We start from the raw sequence: 18414 nt of genomic DNA on the forward strand, positions 1-18414 counted from the left end.
TTGATATCCATGGTTATTAAAATCGAAGGTTTAAGATTTTCCTGACTATTCACACAATTTTGAAGAATTTCAAATATTGGGGACTCGTTGATTTACGTTTATTGATTTCGAAGGACATTATTTTTCCCACGTACCTTTTGCACGATGCAGCTGCAGAGTGGGCAATTGCTCTCGTCGTTCACGTATCCATGATCGCATGTCAAGTCGCAGTTTTCTAAAGAATTTCGGCAAGGCGGTTCGAGTTCCTCGATCGTTGCGTTCGTCGGTATGGGACAGTGGGGGCAACACTCGCCCGGATTCGGAGGAATGGCGTTTTCGCAGGACTTACACATCGGTTCCTGACAGGACACTCCCTCCTCCTCGCAGACGCAGGTCACGCAGTCCGACTGCTGCCATTGTTCGCCCACCTTCTTCGCTTTGTCCTCGTAGATGCAATGTTTCGTCGATTTCGCGTCCTCTGTCGCCACCTTTACCCACGATACAGACTCTGCAATGGGAAACGCTTCGTTAATATTTTCGAAATGGAAATGAAACAAGTTTTTGGGTCTTTTCTTGGTTTTATACAGAGTGGCCTATCTAAATGGGGATACCGGAATATTAAAACATGTTTATTTACACTTACAGAGTCCCACGATAAACAAAAACTGTTTATTTCTATTTATTTTTTAATTTAGAGGTCGTTTTTAACTGAACGTATTTTTGCATCAACTATACGGTGCAATAAAAAAAATTATAAAATTAAATGTAAAAAAACATCGATAACCTTGTGAATTACGAAAAAAATTACCTTAGAAAAAGAATGTTGTAATTTAATCGTTTTTTCGAACCATTCAAATAGCGTATAAAATATTTTTTCTATGCATACTATTAGAGAAAATATTTAGATGGTCTTATGTAGGTGAACCATCCACCCTGTATGTGGTACTGCCTCTTTTCTTGCAATAAAATTTGAGCCACGTGTGTGGAACGATTAATTATAACGTTTATTTCTAGAAAAATAGAAAAAAAAAACGAAAAATAAAAACGATACGAACGAAAGTAACGTCTTTATATCAATAATGCAAAGAATAGTCACGAAATTCAGTTCTGGAGTCGAAGGAACATGAATAGTCGATTTATTGCAAGTATCCATAACGCAGATTTTTGCAAGAAGCGAGGTAGTACTGTATATTGGTTAGTAGTCGTTTAAATAATGGTTTCTGACGAGTTTGCACGTTATTTCGACACGAAGTTTCAGTTATACACTTTTTTCTAAAGCCAATTGATTCGTTTGCATGTATCACTAACGCAGATTTTTGCAAGAAGCGAGGGAGAACCGCTTATCGGTTACTAGTTGTTAAAAATAATGGTTTGTGACGAGTTTGTACGTTGTTTTGACACGAAGTTCTAGTTACATACTTTTTTCTGAAGCCAAACAATTCTTTTGCATGTATCCCTAACGCAGATTTTTGCAAGAAGCGAGGGAGAACTGCATATCGGTTACTAGTTGTTAAAAATAATGGTTTCTGACAAGTTTGCACGTTGTTTTGACACGAAGTTTCAGTTATATACTTTTTCCTAAAGCCAATTGATTCGTTTGCATGTATCACTAACGCAGATTTTTGCAAGAAGCGAGGGAGACTCGTATATCGATTTGTAGTCGTTGAAATAATGGTTTCTGACAAGTTTGCATGTTGTTTTGACAAGAAGTTTCAGTTACATACTTTTTTCTAAAGCCAATTGATTCTTTTGCAAGTATCCCTAACGCAGATTTTTGCAAGAAGCGAGGGAGACTCGTATATCGATTAGCAGTCGTTGAAATAATGGTTTCTGACAAGTTCACGCGTTGTTTCGATGCAAAGTTTCAGTTACATACTTTTTTCTAAAGCCAAACGATTCTTTTGCATGTATCCCTAACGCAGATTTTTGCAAGAAGCGAGGGAGACTCGTATATCGGTTACTAGTCGTTCAAATAATGATCTTTAGCGAGTTGTACGTTAGTTCAACACGAAGTTCTTGTTACGTAAGTTTTTCTAAATCGATTCTGGTTATAGCATAGTAATCGTTCTGTAATAGTCCTGAGTTGCCAACTATCGAAGTCTCCGATTGTCGAGAAGCCTGTAATCGTCGAATTACCTCGAGAATTTGGTCCCGAAACTTTGGAATACTCTTCGAAAAGCAATTACAGGACTTATGCATAGAAGACTGGCGGCCATCTTGGGCCATAAGTCTGGGCAACGTCACTTGAAACTTGTATTTTAAGGAGAAAGGAAGATAAGTTTTGGAAGAAATTGCGAGTTTTACTCAAACAGATGCTTTTCAGTCAATCTTTGCTAGTTTACAAAATAAAAAGTAAATACAAATTCAATAATACAAGCTTAAATTCGATTTTTAATAAAAATTTTTTAGTTAAAATTTTTTTGAAGAAAGTTCATTCCAAAATTGAAAACATTTAAAACAGTTACTTTTTCAATTTTCACTCTTTCTAATACAGTTCTGATTTTCTTCCTACGATACTAAACGTTTCGTTTGACGAATCGGGAACAAAATGGCGGTACAATCTTCCGGTAGCGACGTTCGCGAAGAACAACCGGACAAACCGGAGTTTATGTTTACCAATTAATCGATGTTTGTTAACAAAACAGACGGAGCTCTACAGAAGCTGAATGCCCATCGAAACGGCTCGATCAATATTTATTATCATTACGTCACTAATTATGTCGAAAGCGTAATTAAACACCCCGCGGTACCGGGTGCAGCTACAAAGCCAGAAACTCGAAATTTCGAGATTGCTGTTAACGAAATTGCAATTTAAATCGAACTTTCTCCTTTACCGAGTTGCAAATTATTTTCTACCAATAATGAGAGTGAAGTGGAGGGGGGTCCAATTACCATCACAGAAACATCGAAGATCAATATTTTCGCTTAGGTAATTGATAAACATTAAGATTTGTATTTTGGATTCTCCAAGGTTGGCGATTGTTTCGATCGTTGTGGTTTCGTAATTGTTCCCAGCGATCGTCATTAAATTTCAAAATGGATGGCTATTGGAGGTTTCGTGCATGCTTGTGGTATCGGGAGCACTCGTAAACGCGTTCGCGAGATGAGAATGGTCACTAAATTCTGCGTATACCGTATATGGTACACGTTGAACATGACCTTCACGCCACGTGTACCATAAATGGTGCACACATTTATTTAATTCGCTGAAAACATACTGGCTTAAATAAATGTGTCTGTGTGTACCATATGTGGTACACATTGAACTCAGTCTTCAGTCCGTGTACCATATGTGGTACACGTCGAAATCGATCTTCAGTCCGTGTACCATATGTGGTACACGTCGAAATCTATCTTCAGCCCGAGTGTACCATATGTGGTACACGTAGAGTTCGATCTTCAGTCCGAGTGTACCATATGTGGTACACGTTGAACTCGATCTTCAGTCCGTGTGCCCCATATATGGTACACGTTGAACTTTACCTTCAGTCCACGTGTACCACATATGGTACACACATTTATTTAATTCGCTTAAAACATCGTGGCCTAAATAAATGTGTCTGCGTGTACCATATATGGTACACGTTGAACTTGACCTTCACGCCGCGTGTACCATAAATGGTACACACGTTAAATCGAACTTCCTCGTTCACCGGGTTGCAAATTATTTTCTGCCAATTACGAGAGAGGAAAAGGAGAAGTTCCAATTACCATTACAGAAACGTGGAAGATTAGGTAATTAATAAACACTGAGATTTGAATTTTGGTTTCTCCCAGGTTGACGATTGTTCCGATCGTCGTGGTTTCGTAATTATTCCCGGCGATCGTCATTAAATTTCAAAATGGATGGCTATTGGGGCTCGGGCGGGTGGTTGTGGCATCGGGAGCACTCGTGGACGCGTTCGCGAGATAAGAATGGTCTCATTAAAATTCAACAGGTAAATCGAAAGTTTGCGCGGCGCTGGGCCAAACCGGGTCCCCCGCGTAGCTCGAAACTTAAAAGGCTTTTTCCCAGCCACCCGGCGCGGAGATCAGCCGGGGCTTTCTCGCTGATTATAATCGAGGCGACTCGAATTTCTAATGTCGGCAAGAACGTCGAGCGGCGCAATTTTCAACGAGAGCCGCGGCTTTAATCCTTAATTACGGTCGTGCTGGCTACGACGGCCGCGTCTATTGTTTCTTTCTCACTTGGAATTCATTTAACCTTAACGAACTATACTTCCCGGTGGCTTCTTTAATCCTGGTTTTAGGCTTTATGTATGTAAGAGCAGGCACTACCCCAGCTACTACGGTAATCTCTATTCTCAACTCACTCGCGAGTGAAGAGTGACGAGGATTTTTTATTAAAAGATTGGTGCAATCGGATTTCTGCAATAAGAAGTCGCTTAAAGACGGAATTCTAGGACCGGATTGAAGATACTGGGTCATCCCCACTACTGTTCTGGGTTCCTTTGGATCGATTCTAGTGGTCCACGTGGAATTAAAAAAACAATGGTAAAATTTCGAAGTTGTTAATGTTAGATAAAAGTTTACAATTATTATTAAATGGCCAGGACAAGGATTTCGGGGTGAAAATAAATTTCAACGCGAATTTTCCTCGCAAATACACGATAGCTTTTACATCAGTAAAATTCAACAGTATTCCCTCGCTTAATGACAGAATTCCAGTACTGTATTGAAGCTATTGAGTCATCCCTATCATTGTTCTAGTTTCTTTGGATCGATTCTAGTGGTCAACAACTGTGGAATTTAGAATACACTGGCTCAATTTCAAAGATATTAATGTAAATTAAATGTTTATAATTGTTATTAATGGAATAGGCAAGGTTTTCTTGGTGAAAATAAATTCCAAGACGAATTTTCTTTGTATATCAGTGAAATCAGTAATCCCTCGGTTAAAGACAGAATTTCAGCCCCGGATTGAAGACACTGAGTCATCCCCACCACTGTTCAAGTGTCTTTGCATCGATTCTAGTTGCCCACACCTGTGGAATTATAAATACACTGGTCAAATTTCAAAGTTAATCCAATATTAATATAATCTGAAAGTTTATAGTTATTATTAATGAGTTAGTGATGATTTCCTCGTGAAAATAAATTTTTGACACGAATTTTCTTCGTAAGTACGCGATAGTTTCTACATTAGTAAAATTTATTAGTATTCCCTCGGTTAAAGACAGAATTTCAGCCCCGAATTGAAGCTATTAAGCCATCTCCACCACTGTGCTAGTTTCTTTGGATCGATTCTATTGGTATAGAACTTTCTGGAGGCTTCTGTAATCTCTGGTTTTAGGCTTAACTCTTTTATAAGTGAAGAGTGACGAGGATTTTTATTAAAAAATTGATGCAATCGCATTTTGCAATAATAAATCGAAATAAAAAAAGAGTGGATGCGTTCGTAAGCTTTATTGCATTTTTAAAGCTGATAAAGTTGAGATTATACATATTTTGATGGATTTTTTATCCGATTGGGTGCATAATTTATTAAATTAGGTACTCACCTATGAGAAAAATGTTTTAGTGTGGAAAATCCATGAAGAGGTAGGAAAATTTGTTAATTTTTGGAAAACAATATTAATTGCAACATGATGATTGGCAATTTATTTAATTAGGTTCTCACCTATGTGAAAAATATTTTAGTGTGTGAAATTCATGGAGGAAAATTTGGGAAAATATGAATTTTGAAATTTTTTGAAAATTTTGAAAAATTGATAAATTTTCAAATTGAATTTGATAATTTTTAGGAAGTAATATTACTTGCAATATATTAATTGGCAATTTAATACATTTATGAGAAAAATATTTTCCTGTGTAAAATTGATGGAGGAAAATTTAGGAAAATTTGAAAATTTTTAGAAAGCAATATTACTTGCAATATATTAATTAACAATTTATTAAATTAGGTTCTCACCTATGAGAAAAATATTGTACTGTGTAAAATTCATGAATGAAAATGTAGGAAAATTTGAATTTTGCAATGTTTTGAAAATTTTGAAAATTTTGTCAATTTTCCAAATTCAATTTGAATAGTTTTCGAAAGTAATATTACTTACAATATGTTAATTGGCAATTTAATACATTCATTAGAAAAATATTTTCCTGTGTAAAATTCATGGAGGAAAATGTAGGAAAATTTGAATTTTGAAATGTTTTGAAAAATTTGAAAAATTTGTTAATAACAGTAATATTAAAATTGGTATAATAACAGTAATATTACTTACAATATGTTAATTGGCAATTTAATACATTCATTAGAAAAATATTTTACTGTTAAAATTCATCGAGGAAAATATAGGAAAATTTGAATTTTGAAATGTTTTGAAAATTTTGAAAATTTTGTCAATTTTCCAAATTCAATTTGAAAATTTTTCGAAAGTAATATTACTTACAATATGTTAATTGGCAACTTAAAATATTTTACTGTGTAAAATTCATGGAGGAATATTTAAAAAAATTTGAAAACTTTTGTGAAGTAATATTAATGCAAGATGTTGATCTTATTCATAAAAGTAATTGAATAACGTATGTACGTGCATGCATTAGGCGAGGTTTCTGCTCGTATTAGAAATAATCAAGTACCAAGGAACTAGATTCCCCAAACAATGATTTCCCAAATATGGGTCACGGGGTTAATCTGTTTTGAAGTGAGCGAGCTACAAGGACTTTCTGGTCCTTTAAATCCCCCAGACCTCAATCCTATATTGACGTTATAAATTTATGTAGATGCATACAGGGTGGTCCACGCAACTGTTTCATGTCATAAATCCATTGTAAATGCAATTGGAGAAAATGTCAGGGGAGCAATATGAATGGTTCAACAAGCATTACATTTGTAGGATTGTATTTTTATGAGCACAACAGTCTGTGTGTTTAATATTTAAATAATTACGATTCAATTAAAAAACATCAATTTTTTTTTCTCTGAGGGTAAAAAGCAAATAATATTTACTTCACAGTGTCATTGTTTTTTTTTTATTTCTTTCATGTTCTTAACTTTGATATTTAAATAATATTAAGATAATTATGATTAATTAAAAAACGTGAATCTTCTTTTCTCAGAGGAAAATGTAGAGAATATTTACTTCACTGTATTATCGTTTTTTTTTATTTCTTTCGTGTTCTTAACTTTGATATTTAAATAATATTAAGATAATTATGATTAATTAAAAAACGTGAATCTTCTTTTCTCAAAGGAAAATGTAGAGAATATTTACTTCACTGTGTTATTGTTTTTTTTTATTTCTTTCGAGTACTTAATGTTTGAAGATTGCAACGTAAAAATGCCTCATTTTTATGAATTGTTTTATCAAACTTTCTCTGTGCTTTGGACAGGAAAATGCACACGATACATCTCGAATTACATTGCATAATACAGAGAAATGAGATCTCGACGGGTTTAAATATCTCACTTGAAGATAAGAAAAATTCCAGAGGGAAACATTCGTTTTGGAAAAGGCGAATACTCGAGGAGCAATAAATTTATATCATCGCAAAAGTAATATTAATATTTGCTGTACGAAAGCAATTCAGTTCATACATATCTGTAGTTTTAAAGAGGAAATGTCTTTTGATCTTGTAATAGGTATCCAGGAAGATAACGATTTTTTTTTTTATCGTGCACGACTTCGTATCCCCTATCGATCGTACTGAGCTCCTCGAGATCTCATTTTTCTTGCTACATAGTATAGTTTAAGGAATGTTCTATGCATTTTTCTGATCTGAATTATGGCGAAAATTTTTCGAGGATACAGGGTGTTCAGCCAACCCTGGGAAAAATTTTAACGGGGGATTCTAGAGGCCAAAATAAGACGAAAATCAAGAATAGCAATTTGTTAATGGAGGCTTCGTTAAAAAGTTATTAACAATTAAATTCGAAAATTTCAAATCATTCTGAAAAAATTACTTTTGGTTGCGGGGCTGAATTACAATCATTTTTGCTCATTACATATACCCTCGAAATCCTACCCACTTTCGAGATAAAAATTCGAAAAGGTGTAAAATTTTTCGAGAAAATTCAAAAATTTCAAATCGTTCTGGAAAAATTATTTTCGGTTGCAGGGGTCAATTACAATCATTTTTGGTGAATAGACCTACCCCCAAAATCCTACTCACTTTCTAGAAAAAAATTCAATACTGGCGGAACTTCAAACGTTAATAACTTTTTAACGAAGCCTCCATCAACAAATTAGTATTCTTGATTTTCGTCTTATTTTGACCTCTAGAATCCCCCATTAAAATTTTTCCCAGGGATGGCCAAACACCCTGTATATTAAGAAACTTTATAAAAAGTTTGAGATCAATTAAATAGATTAATGTAAAATTTTAGTTTCAACCTTTAAAATTTATTCAACGTACATTAATTTTATAAAAAATTTAAGATCAATAAATTTTTTTGCATTTTGTTAAAGAATATAGTTTGGAAAATATATTTGTATAACTTTGTACCTGAATTCCTAAAATTAACGGAATTATGGCTGTTTAAAAACACGATGGTCAACGTTATTGTAATAGGGATAAAAAATTTTGAAAGCGTTTTTCTAAAACTATGTTTTGCAAAACGGTGTCCACGATACTGCAAAATATACTCAACCAATTGGCTTAAAATTTTGGGTACACATTCACTACATGTGTGGTTATAGCCTCTACCGAAATCAATTTAAAATTGTTATTTTTTTATTTTTTTTAACTCCCCGGAATTAAAAAAAAAAGTATGAAAAACTCGTTAATATAACTTCAAAGGGATGCCACTTTTTTAATTATCGGTTTTTAGTTTGTTATGGGCTACAGCAAAACTCGTACTAATTAAGAATCGTTCACGTTTCTTTCATTTCGAAAATACAGAATGGCTGGAATCATGGAACACCTTTTTTAGAAGCAACTATGTTTGAGAATATACAGTACCATCAATTTTAATTTTTTTTCGTTTAAAAAATTTTTAAATATCATTGAAATATGTATGAATAAAACTTGCAAATTTGACTGCAAAAGCTCTTTAAAAAAAACACGCTTTTTCACACTATAGGTACCCACTAACACGTACTTACGTCACGTGTACCATTTATGGTCCATGTTAAAATTGACCTTCAGGTCACGTGTACCATATGTGGTACACATATTTATTTAACTTGCTGAAAACATCGTGATCTAAATATATGTGATGTGTGTACCGTATGTGGTACACGTTAAACTTGACCTTCAAGCCACGTGTACCATATACGGTACACATATTTATTTAACTTGCTGAAAACATCGTGACCTAAATAAATGTGCTGCGTGTACCATACGTGGTACACGTTGAACTGGACCTTCAAGCCACGTGTACCATATGTGGTACACACATTTATTTAATTCGCTGAAAACATCGTGGGCTAAATAAATGTGTCTGCGTGTACCATTTATGGTACACGTGGCCTGAAGGATCAAATTTAACGTGTACCACATATGGTACACACAGATACATTTATTTAATTCACTGAAAATATCGTGGTCTCAACGACAATTCGGGCAAAAACGACTTAGCGGAGAACGTGTTAAACAGATTAAAATTTGGATTAATTCCCAAATATCGGTTCTCCAAATCCCAAATTTCGAATTTTGACCCCTGTTTCCGGCGTGAAATTTGCCCAACGAAAATTCTTGAGACCGAAATCGCGACGTCTCGCTCGCGGCACCAGGAAACGCCGTACACCTATGTTACAAGCACGAAGGAACGGGAGATTTGCCCAGTGGAGGATCGCGATTGGAGAGCAACTCGGAGGCTCAGGAGTACCGGGTGCAGGCGAGGAGGAAGTAGGTAGATCGAAGATATCGACCCGTTAGACAGGGGGGGCGCATTCCCCGCGTATCGGTTTGACCACCGATAGGAGAGCGGGAGAGCCTCGATTACGACCTTTCGTAATTACCTGAGGGTCTGCAGTCGTAGAGAGGGCAACAGCTACCGGGTGTCTCGCGATCGAGGTCGTCCGTCACCTGAACGGGACGATAACCGGCCGGACAGCTGGCTGGTGAACAGGGAGCGCATTCGCACTTTCCATCTTCCGTTAACGCGCTGTTTTCGGGACACGGGTCGATGCCTCGGGAGTCTTTCACAGGAAAAACGACACTTTCAGATGGTTTCTGTCGCGCGAAGCGTCACCCGGGGAAGCCACGGCGTCGCGGACCGATCGTTTCCCGCCGCGACGGACCCCGTGGCTCGTCGATCGTGATCGACGAACGAACCTCGCGGCGGGATACGTCGTCAGGGTTGGACCGTGTCGCGTTTCGTGTTTTTTGGTTCTCCGTGTTCGCTGGGTATTTAGTATAGTCTGGGCCACGATATAACGAGATCGTAAACTAAGCTCTTGGGAGTACATGACATCTTGCTTGAGGGTGCCTTTTCTCATTTTTTACCTGCATATATTACGAGCAGATAAATTAAGATATTAGAGACTCGAGTAAGACCTTTACCTCTAACAGTACCTCGAAAAATGGCTTTCTAAAGATAAAACACTTCTTCATATGGGCCTGACTATGCTCTAAGGTTCTTATCTATTCAATTCGCTTGTTCCGGTAGCTGAAACATCTTTATTTTGACGACTATTCGATTTTACCAGCTCGCTATATCGTGGCCCGGACTATGACACGGTTGGACACGATGGTTGCTTACCTGAGGGGACGCAATCGTAGCGGGCGCAACAGCTACCGGGAGTCTGGGGGTCCGCAGCCTTCACTTGAACGGGGCGTTGACCCTCCGGGCAGACCGCTGGAGGACATCCGGTCGCGCATTTGCAACCGCCGTTCTCGCCCCGGACGCTGTCCTCGGGACACTCGGCGCCACTCGCGTCTCCTGCGGACAGAAAGATCGGAAAAGTTTAATTGGATCGTCCGTTGCGTCATCTATGGATAGAACAGAGCGAGGGGGAGGGGCACAGGTTGTTCGATTCCCCTAATTCTTAGTTAGAAAGATTAAAGCTCGATTTTAGGTTTCTTAGCAGTCAGATAGTTGTGGGATCTTCATACACTTTTTATGGTTAAGATTGTAAGCTTAAGGCTACGCCAGTGTGGTTCAATATGACTCGATAGCTTTTATTGGAATCCTTAGTTAAGTTACAAATCGTCTCTCTATGGTTAGTTAGACTCAGACGAGTTGGTATAGCGTGAACGCGAGAAGTTGTCAAGCAAGGTGGTACAGGGGGCGGTGCTATGCTTGCACCGCCCATCCCCCACTCTCGTTGTATGACGCATCGTTGTGTCGGCCAATAGGGACGCGTGATAGGACAGTAGGCGTGCCGAACTCTAGAGTGGGGAACCAATCAGACTCGCATTCCTTTCACCAGCCCTTTCACTTTCCTTCTCGCGAACTCACAGTAGATTTTGTTGAATGGAAAATGTAACTTCAATTGTAGAGGGACAAAAGTGATATAGAAAAATTAATGCATCACCTCCTTTTGCCCTAATTACTTTAAATTTTGTGATGGTACTATTTACTAAGTTTTGAATATAATCTTTGCCTATAGTTTCAAATCCCAAAATGGGAAACCAATATTATTAAAAACATTTATCCCGTTTTTTCGCATTTCCAATGAAAAATTAGCATCCAATGTACGCCGTAAATTTTCAATCGAATTAAAATCCCGACTCTGAGGTGGTCATTTAAATAATTTTACACAGGGATTCTCAAAATATTCTTCCAGAGATGGGCAAAAATGTTTTTCTACAATCCTCCCCATAAATGCACTGTTTTCCCTCGCGAGATTGATTCGTTTAACGCAATCTCGGACGTTCGGTGGAAAATGTTCCTCGTCGCGGAAATATTACATTATTCGCCCTCCGCGGAAGATACGTCACATCAGAGGAGAAAAATTGCGCGCGTGAGCGACAGGAAAGTTCGAAAAAACTTCGTAAGGTATGCGAGAACAGCGTGTTGTCGGGAGGTGTACATGAAAGATGGAATGCGGCGCAAAAATGCAAAAATGCAAAAACTAAACGCTAGACTGCAATTTGATGTTACGCGAATATTCTCCGCGACAGGATGTGTTTCGTCGGTCGACGTGCAACTTTTGAGACTCCCCTGTTTCAAACAAAAAAAAAAAAGAACGACGTATCCAAGGTAATCATGGTAATTCGCGAGCATCATCTCGACATTGGACGCTGGTAAATTCAGCGTATACTTTTTTCAATTAGAACAATACATTACAGATATTAAAAAAAAATTCTGTTATATTACTTTTTTTATTTCGATACTCAAAAAGCAAAAGTTGTTATTCACAAAAAACTCTTGAAGAAAGCCTTAAAAAAACACTAGAGGACCCACTTAACGCATTCCCGTGCCGCGTATACCATATATGGTACACGTTGAACTCGATCTTCAGTCCGCGTGTACCATATATGGTACACACAATTTATATAATTCGCTGAAAACATAGTGGCCTAAATAAATGTGACTGCGTGTACCATATGTGGTACACATCGAACTCGATCTTCAGTCCGCGTGTACCATATGTGGTACATGTGGAACTTGAGCTTCAGTCCGCGTGTACCATATGTGGTACACATTGAACTCGATCTTCAGTCCGCGTGTGCCATATATGGTACACTCATTCATATAATTCGCTGAAAACATCGTGGCCTAAATAAATGTGACTGCGTGTACCATATGTGGTACACATCGAACTCGATCTTCAGTCCGCGTGAACCATATGTGGTACATGTGGAACTTGAGCTTCAGCCCGCGTGTACCATATGTGGTACACATTGAACTCGATCTCCAGTCCGCGTGTGCCATATATGGTACACTCATTTATATAATTCGTTGAAAACATCGTGGCCTAAATAAATGTGACTGCGTGTACCATATGTGGTACACATTGCACTCGATCGTCAGTCCGCGTGTACCATATGTGGTACACGTTGAATTCGATCTTCAATATGCGTGTACCATATGTGGTACACGTTGAACTCTATCTTCAGCCCGCGTGCACCATATATGGTACACACATTTATTTAATTCGCTGAAAACATCGTGGCCTGAACGACAAGTCGGGTAAAAACAGCTTTGAACGTGTCAAATAAATTAATGCAAGATTTGAATTAATTCCCAAATATCGATTCACCAAATCCCAAGTTTCGTATTCCGAATTTTGACCGAATTTAAAAGAATCGACGTGCCCAGGTAATCATGGTAATTCGCGAGCATCATCTCGATATTGAACACTGGTAAATCCCACCATATACCTTCTTCAATTACAATACATTACAAATATTAAAAAAAAAAAATTCTCTCATATTATTTGTTTTTATTTCGATATATATTTTTCCTCTCCAGTATGGTTAGCTTAACGTTGATTGGAACATTCCGTTAAAAGATATTAATACCACAAAACATTCCGCAACAGTCTCTTTCCCCGAAGGTTCGAAAAGCTCGCGAAACGCGTTTCTGTTATTTTTCAATATACTCTCGCTCGACTCTAATACACTTTTCGCATCTCTGAACTAATTCACCGTCCCCTCCCTCCACGTTTCCCCGTAAAAATAGCGTCGGTCCACGGTTTAAAACTGCGAGCTTCGATTTTTCACGGCTGTCGAATTCACCCTTGCAACGTCGATCTTTTGTCGGCTGAATTTTGTCACGGTTACTCGTCGCCCGATACGAACACGGACGCGACCAGCGTCGAAACAATAAATAGGGAAATATAATTCCGGGCGCGAAACGCGCGGAACGTGCACGCGACCAGCGTCAAAGCGTGGTAACTTCTTCGGGGCGGAAACTCGATGAAAACGCGACGGGGACGCGACGTGGAATACGTATGAGACACATAAAGCGTGACGGGGCTGGAGACGAACGCATTCCCGCGCGACGATTCGGTTACGCGTCCAGAGTCACGCGTTGGGTATTTTTTTTTTTGCTTTCAAAAGGTCTAGAGAGCAGAGAGTCAAAGAACAGGCCGCGCTTTTATCGTCCCGGACGGAAAATTTGCATAGGTCGACGCGTCGCTGGGAGCTCCTTGCGACTCGGTTATTAAAATGCGACGTTATTGCGAGACGACTTGCCGCGCGAGCGACAAAAGCGCCGTTTGTTTGGCACGGGGCTTTGAAACTGGAGCTAGCTAGCTTTCACGCTATCCAAAGATTACTACTAATGGCGGGCGCGACGGGGTTCGACTCAGCGAGTACGACAGTAATCCCTCGCTTAAAGACAGAATTCTGGCACTGTATTGATGATATTGAGTCACTCCCACCATTTTTTTGGTGTTTTTGGACCGATTGTGGTCCGAAAGTGGTCCAGAACTATGGAATTTAGAATATATTGGTCAAACTTCTATATTATTAATGTTAACTAAATGTTTACAATTGTTACTAATGGATAGGGCAAGGTTTTCTTGGTGGAAATAAATTTCAAGACGAATTTTCTTTGTATATGACTAAAATCAGTAATCCCTCGCTTAAAGACAGAATTTCAGCACCGTATTGATGATACTGAATCACCCACACCACTGTTTTGGTGTTTTTTGATCGATTATAGTGGTCAAAAGTTGTGGAATTTAGAGTACACTGGTCAAATTTCAAAATTGTTAATGTTAGTAAAATTCATCATTATTCCCTCGCTTAAAGACAAAATTTTAGCACCGTATTGATGATACAGAGTCAATCCCACCATATTTTTGGTAATTTGGACCGATTATAGTGGTCCAGAGCTATGGAATTTAGAATATATTTGTCAAATTTCTATATTATTAATGTTATCTAAAAGTTTATAATTGTTATTAATGGATATGGCAAGGTTTTCTTGGTGAAAATCTAATTACAACACGAATTTTCCTCGTAAATACACTATGTCTTTTGCAACAGTAAAATGCATCAATAATCCCTCGCTTAAAGACAACATTCCAGCCCCAGATTGAAGACACTGAATCATCCCTACCATTGTTCAAGTGTCTTTGGATCGATTATAATTCACAGTTGTGAAATTAACAATACACTGGCTGAATTTAAAAATTATTAATGTTAACTACAAATTTATAATTATTATTAACGTGGTGGGCTATGATTTCATGGTAAAAATAAATTCTTCCGATTTTTCTCCATAAATACGCGATAACTTTTACATGAGTAAGGTCCATCAGTAATCCCTCGCTTAAAGACAAAATTCCAGCCCCGGATTGAAGACACTGAATCATCCCTACCATTGTTCAAGTGTCTTTGGATCGATTATAATTCACAGTTGTGAAATTAACAATACACTGGTTGAATTTAAAAATTATTAATGCTAACTAAAAGTTAATAATTATCATTAATGACTCAGTAATGATTTCTCGGTGAAAATAAATTTCAAATTTTCCTCGTAAGTACTCGATTTTTATCTTTATAGAGACAAATGTAAGCCACTCCACGCTGGATAGAATTGTTTGAAATGGGTCGGGGGATGTCAGTATTAAGAGATACTTTGGTTCTATATCGAAGCAGATGCGTTATTTTCCTTGGGCGAGACGCCATCCAATATTTTGCGTCGGTTCTACCCGGAAGACTATAGTTTCCGATAAGATCGATCCCTTTGCGGAGGAGAGTAGCGAAAAGGAAAAAGGTAAAGACGACTGTTTTTCCCCCGCGTCGTCAGTCAAACGATCGCCTGGCAGACGACCTCCTTCTCAGTCGTATCACCGAGTCGCATCCTGCGAAATTTTACAGAAAAATCAAAGACCTTTAAAAAGATTTGAATCATCCAAAAGGTCTGAAAATTTTCGAATCGAAAATCCATTCATATTCCACGATTCAAATCTGCAAAAACAGTCCCAAAAATCATTATTTATTTCTCCCCATATATATTAAACGACGTTCCTCGTAAGTTTGCAACAATGCAAGGGATGAAATTTGTCACCGGGGGACATTATTGTAAACATCAACCTCGCTCTTGCATCCCGGGGAATTTTTATCTTTAGTTTCCTCGTCGCGTGTTTTATCATCGACGTCGCGCTCGTAGTTTAAAAAAAAAAACGACGCGCCGGGGTCAAAGATTAATTTTCAGCTTTCATTTTGTCCGCTCGCGCGCGTTCGTGTTTCCCCATTTTCGTCTATCGTCGGACAAACGTTCGCGTATAAAAGTCTGTGACAAAGAGCTCTGGGTACCGAACGGATGGCAGAATTTATTTCAAGGCCATCGATCGTAAATACAGGGTGTTCGACCACCCCTGGGAAAAATTTTAGTAGTAGATTCTGGAGACCAAAATAAGACGAAAATGAAGAACAACAATTTGTTAATCGAGGCTTCGTTAAAAAGTTATTAACGTTTAAAGTTCCGCCTGTGGAACGGGGAGCTCCGATCAGCTACGTATGAACTTTGAACGTTAATAACTTTTTAACGAAGCCTCGATCAACAAATTGTTATTCTTCATTTTCGTCTTATTTTGGTCTCCAGAATCTGTCATTAAATTTTTTTCCTATGTTGTCGAATACCCTTTATACACACAATACGAGGGTGTGTTACGATGAAGAGAGGGATTCCATCAGACTGGAAATTCTGGAAAGATAGGAACAATGAGACTTTGGAGAAATTTCGAAGTTGATATCACGCATGGAAACATCGATAATAATTCCATTGGGGGAAAAGGGAAAGGGAAAGGGAAAGGGACAGGGGATCGGTTTCAGAACCACGTTACCGCATGCAATGGCGCATTCTACTTGCAACAGGGGCAACAATAAGTTCATTCGGTATGCAAGGGTTACCGCTGTCCAGGACAAGGCTAATACAATTTCTCGTGAAACGGTCGTCCCAGCATCCGCTTCCCCACCGGTCGTTTGCCGAATCCGATACCCTTCTCGGTTCAATTCTCCATACATCCAGGCGTAACAATGTTCATCCTATGGATTTTCACGTTTCCGGTACCTAATTGCACTCCTAATTCACGAGTCTCAGCTGACCACTCGAGTCGTCGAATCTGAACTATTCTGCTAGAATCGTCTTGGATTCTCCATTGGAAAATACTTATATACAATTGTTGTTATGAAACGCGATTTTTCTTTCAGCAAGAAGTGTTAAGAAATATTATTTACGAATTCTTCAACACGTTCACTGTCCAGTATCTTAGCGACGTATCCAAAAGCATGGTGCTATGACCCGCATACGAGTCATGGACAGTGAACGCGTTAACATTTGAAGTACTTCTAGAGAATGAACAGACGTTGAATATATCTCTCCATTTCACTCTGCAACGTGAATTTAACAGAGAAAAGCACAATTTCCAAGTATCTCCATCGGTAATGTATTAACACAAATTTTGTGTAGTTTAGATTTGTCTAAAATCAAAATTTTCGTCTCTTAAACAATATTTATCAGTTCTTTAACGTTTGAAATCCGTGGAGCAAACATTGAATTTCTCTTTCAACAAGAAGTGTTAAAAAATAATATTTACGAATTCTTTAACACGTTCACTGTCCAGTTTCTTAGCGACGTATCCAAAAGCAGGGTGCTATGACCCGCATACGAGTCATGGACAGTGAACGCGTTAACATTTGAAGTACTTCTAGAGAATGAACAGACGTTGAATAGATCCCTCCATTTTACTCCGCAACGTGAATTTCACAGAGAAAAGAACAATTTCCTAGTATCTCCCTCGGTAACGTATTAACACAAATTTTGTGTAGTTTAGAATTGTCTAAAATCAAAATTTTCGTCTCTTAAACAATATTTATCAGTTCTTTAACGTTTGAAATCCGTGGAGTAAACATTGAATTTCTCTTTCAACAGGAAGTTATATGAAATAATATTTACGAATTCTTCAACGCGTTCACTGTCCAGTTTCTTAGCGACGTATCCAAAAGCATGGTGCTATGACCCGCATACGGATCATGGACAGTGAACGTGTTAACATTTGAAGTATTTCTAAAGAATGAACAGACGTTGAATAGATCCCTCCATTTCACTCTGCAACGTGAATTTAACAGAAAAAAGCACAATTTCCAAGTATCTCCATCGGTAACGTATTAACACAAATTTTGTGTAGTTTAGAATTGTCTAAAATCAAAATTTTCGTCTCTTAAACAATATTTACCAGTTCTTTAACGTTTGAAATCCGTGGAGCAAACATTGAATTTCTCTTTCAACAAGAAGTGTTAAAAAATAATATTTACGAATTCTTCAACACGTTCACTGTCCAGTTTCTTAGCGGCGTATCCGAAAGCATGGTGCTGTGACCCGCATACGAGTCATGGACAGTGAACGCGTTAACATTTGAAGTATTTCTAAAGAATGAACAGACGTTGAATACATTCCTCCATTTCACTCTGCAACGTGAATTTAACAGAGAAAAGAACAATTTTCTAGTATCTCCCGCGGTAACGTATTAACACTTGTTTAATTTGGAATTGTCTAAAATCAAAATTTTCGTCTCTTAAACAATATTTACCAGTTCTTTAACGTTTGAAATCCGTGGAGTAAACATTGAATTTCTCTTTCAACAAGAA

At 37.9% G+C, this 18414-nt stretch overlaps 1 protein-coding gene across 4 annotated transcripts in view; it reads right to left on the bottom strand.

Moving 5' to 3' along the window:
* Cmpy (crimpy) overlaps positions 1-18414 on the bottom strand; it is a 553068-nt gene that overhangs the window by 12937 nt on the left and 521717 nt on the right. For 2 of the 4 annotated variants that reach the window (XM_076779488.1, XM_076779490.1), the window contains 3 exons: positions 10625-10804; positions 9882-10061; positions 117-487 (listed from right to left, as the gene is read on the bottom strand). In XM_076779488.1, the coding sequence (XP_076635603.1) occupies positions 117-487; positions 9882-10061; positions 10625-10804 (731 nt within the window). The remainder of the gene's footprint in view (positions 1-116; positions 488-9881; positions 10062-10624; positions 10805-18414) is intronic. The other 2 variants (XM_076779489.1, XM_076779491.1) reach the window with 2 other exon arrangements.

Source organism: Colletes latitarsis, chromosome 12 (genome assembly GCF_051014445.1).
Source record: "Colletes latitarsis isolate SP2378_abdomen chromosome 12, iyColLati1, whole genome shotgun sequence".
Lineage (NCBI taxonomy): Eukaryota > Metazoa > Arthropoda > Insecta > Hymenoptera > Colletidae > Colletes > Colletes latitarsis.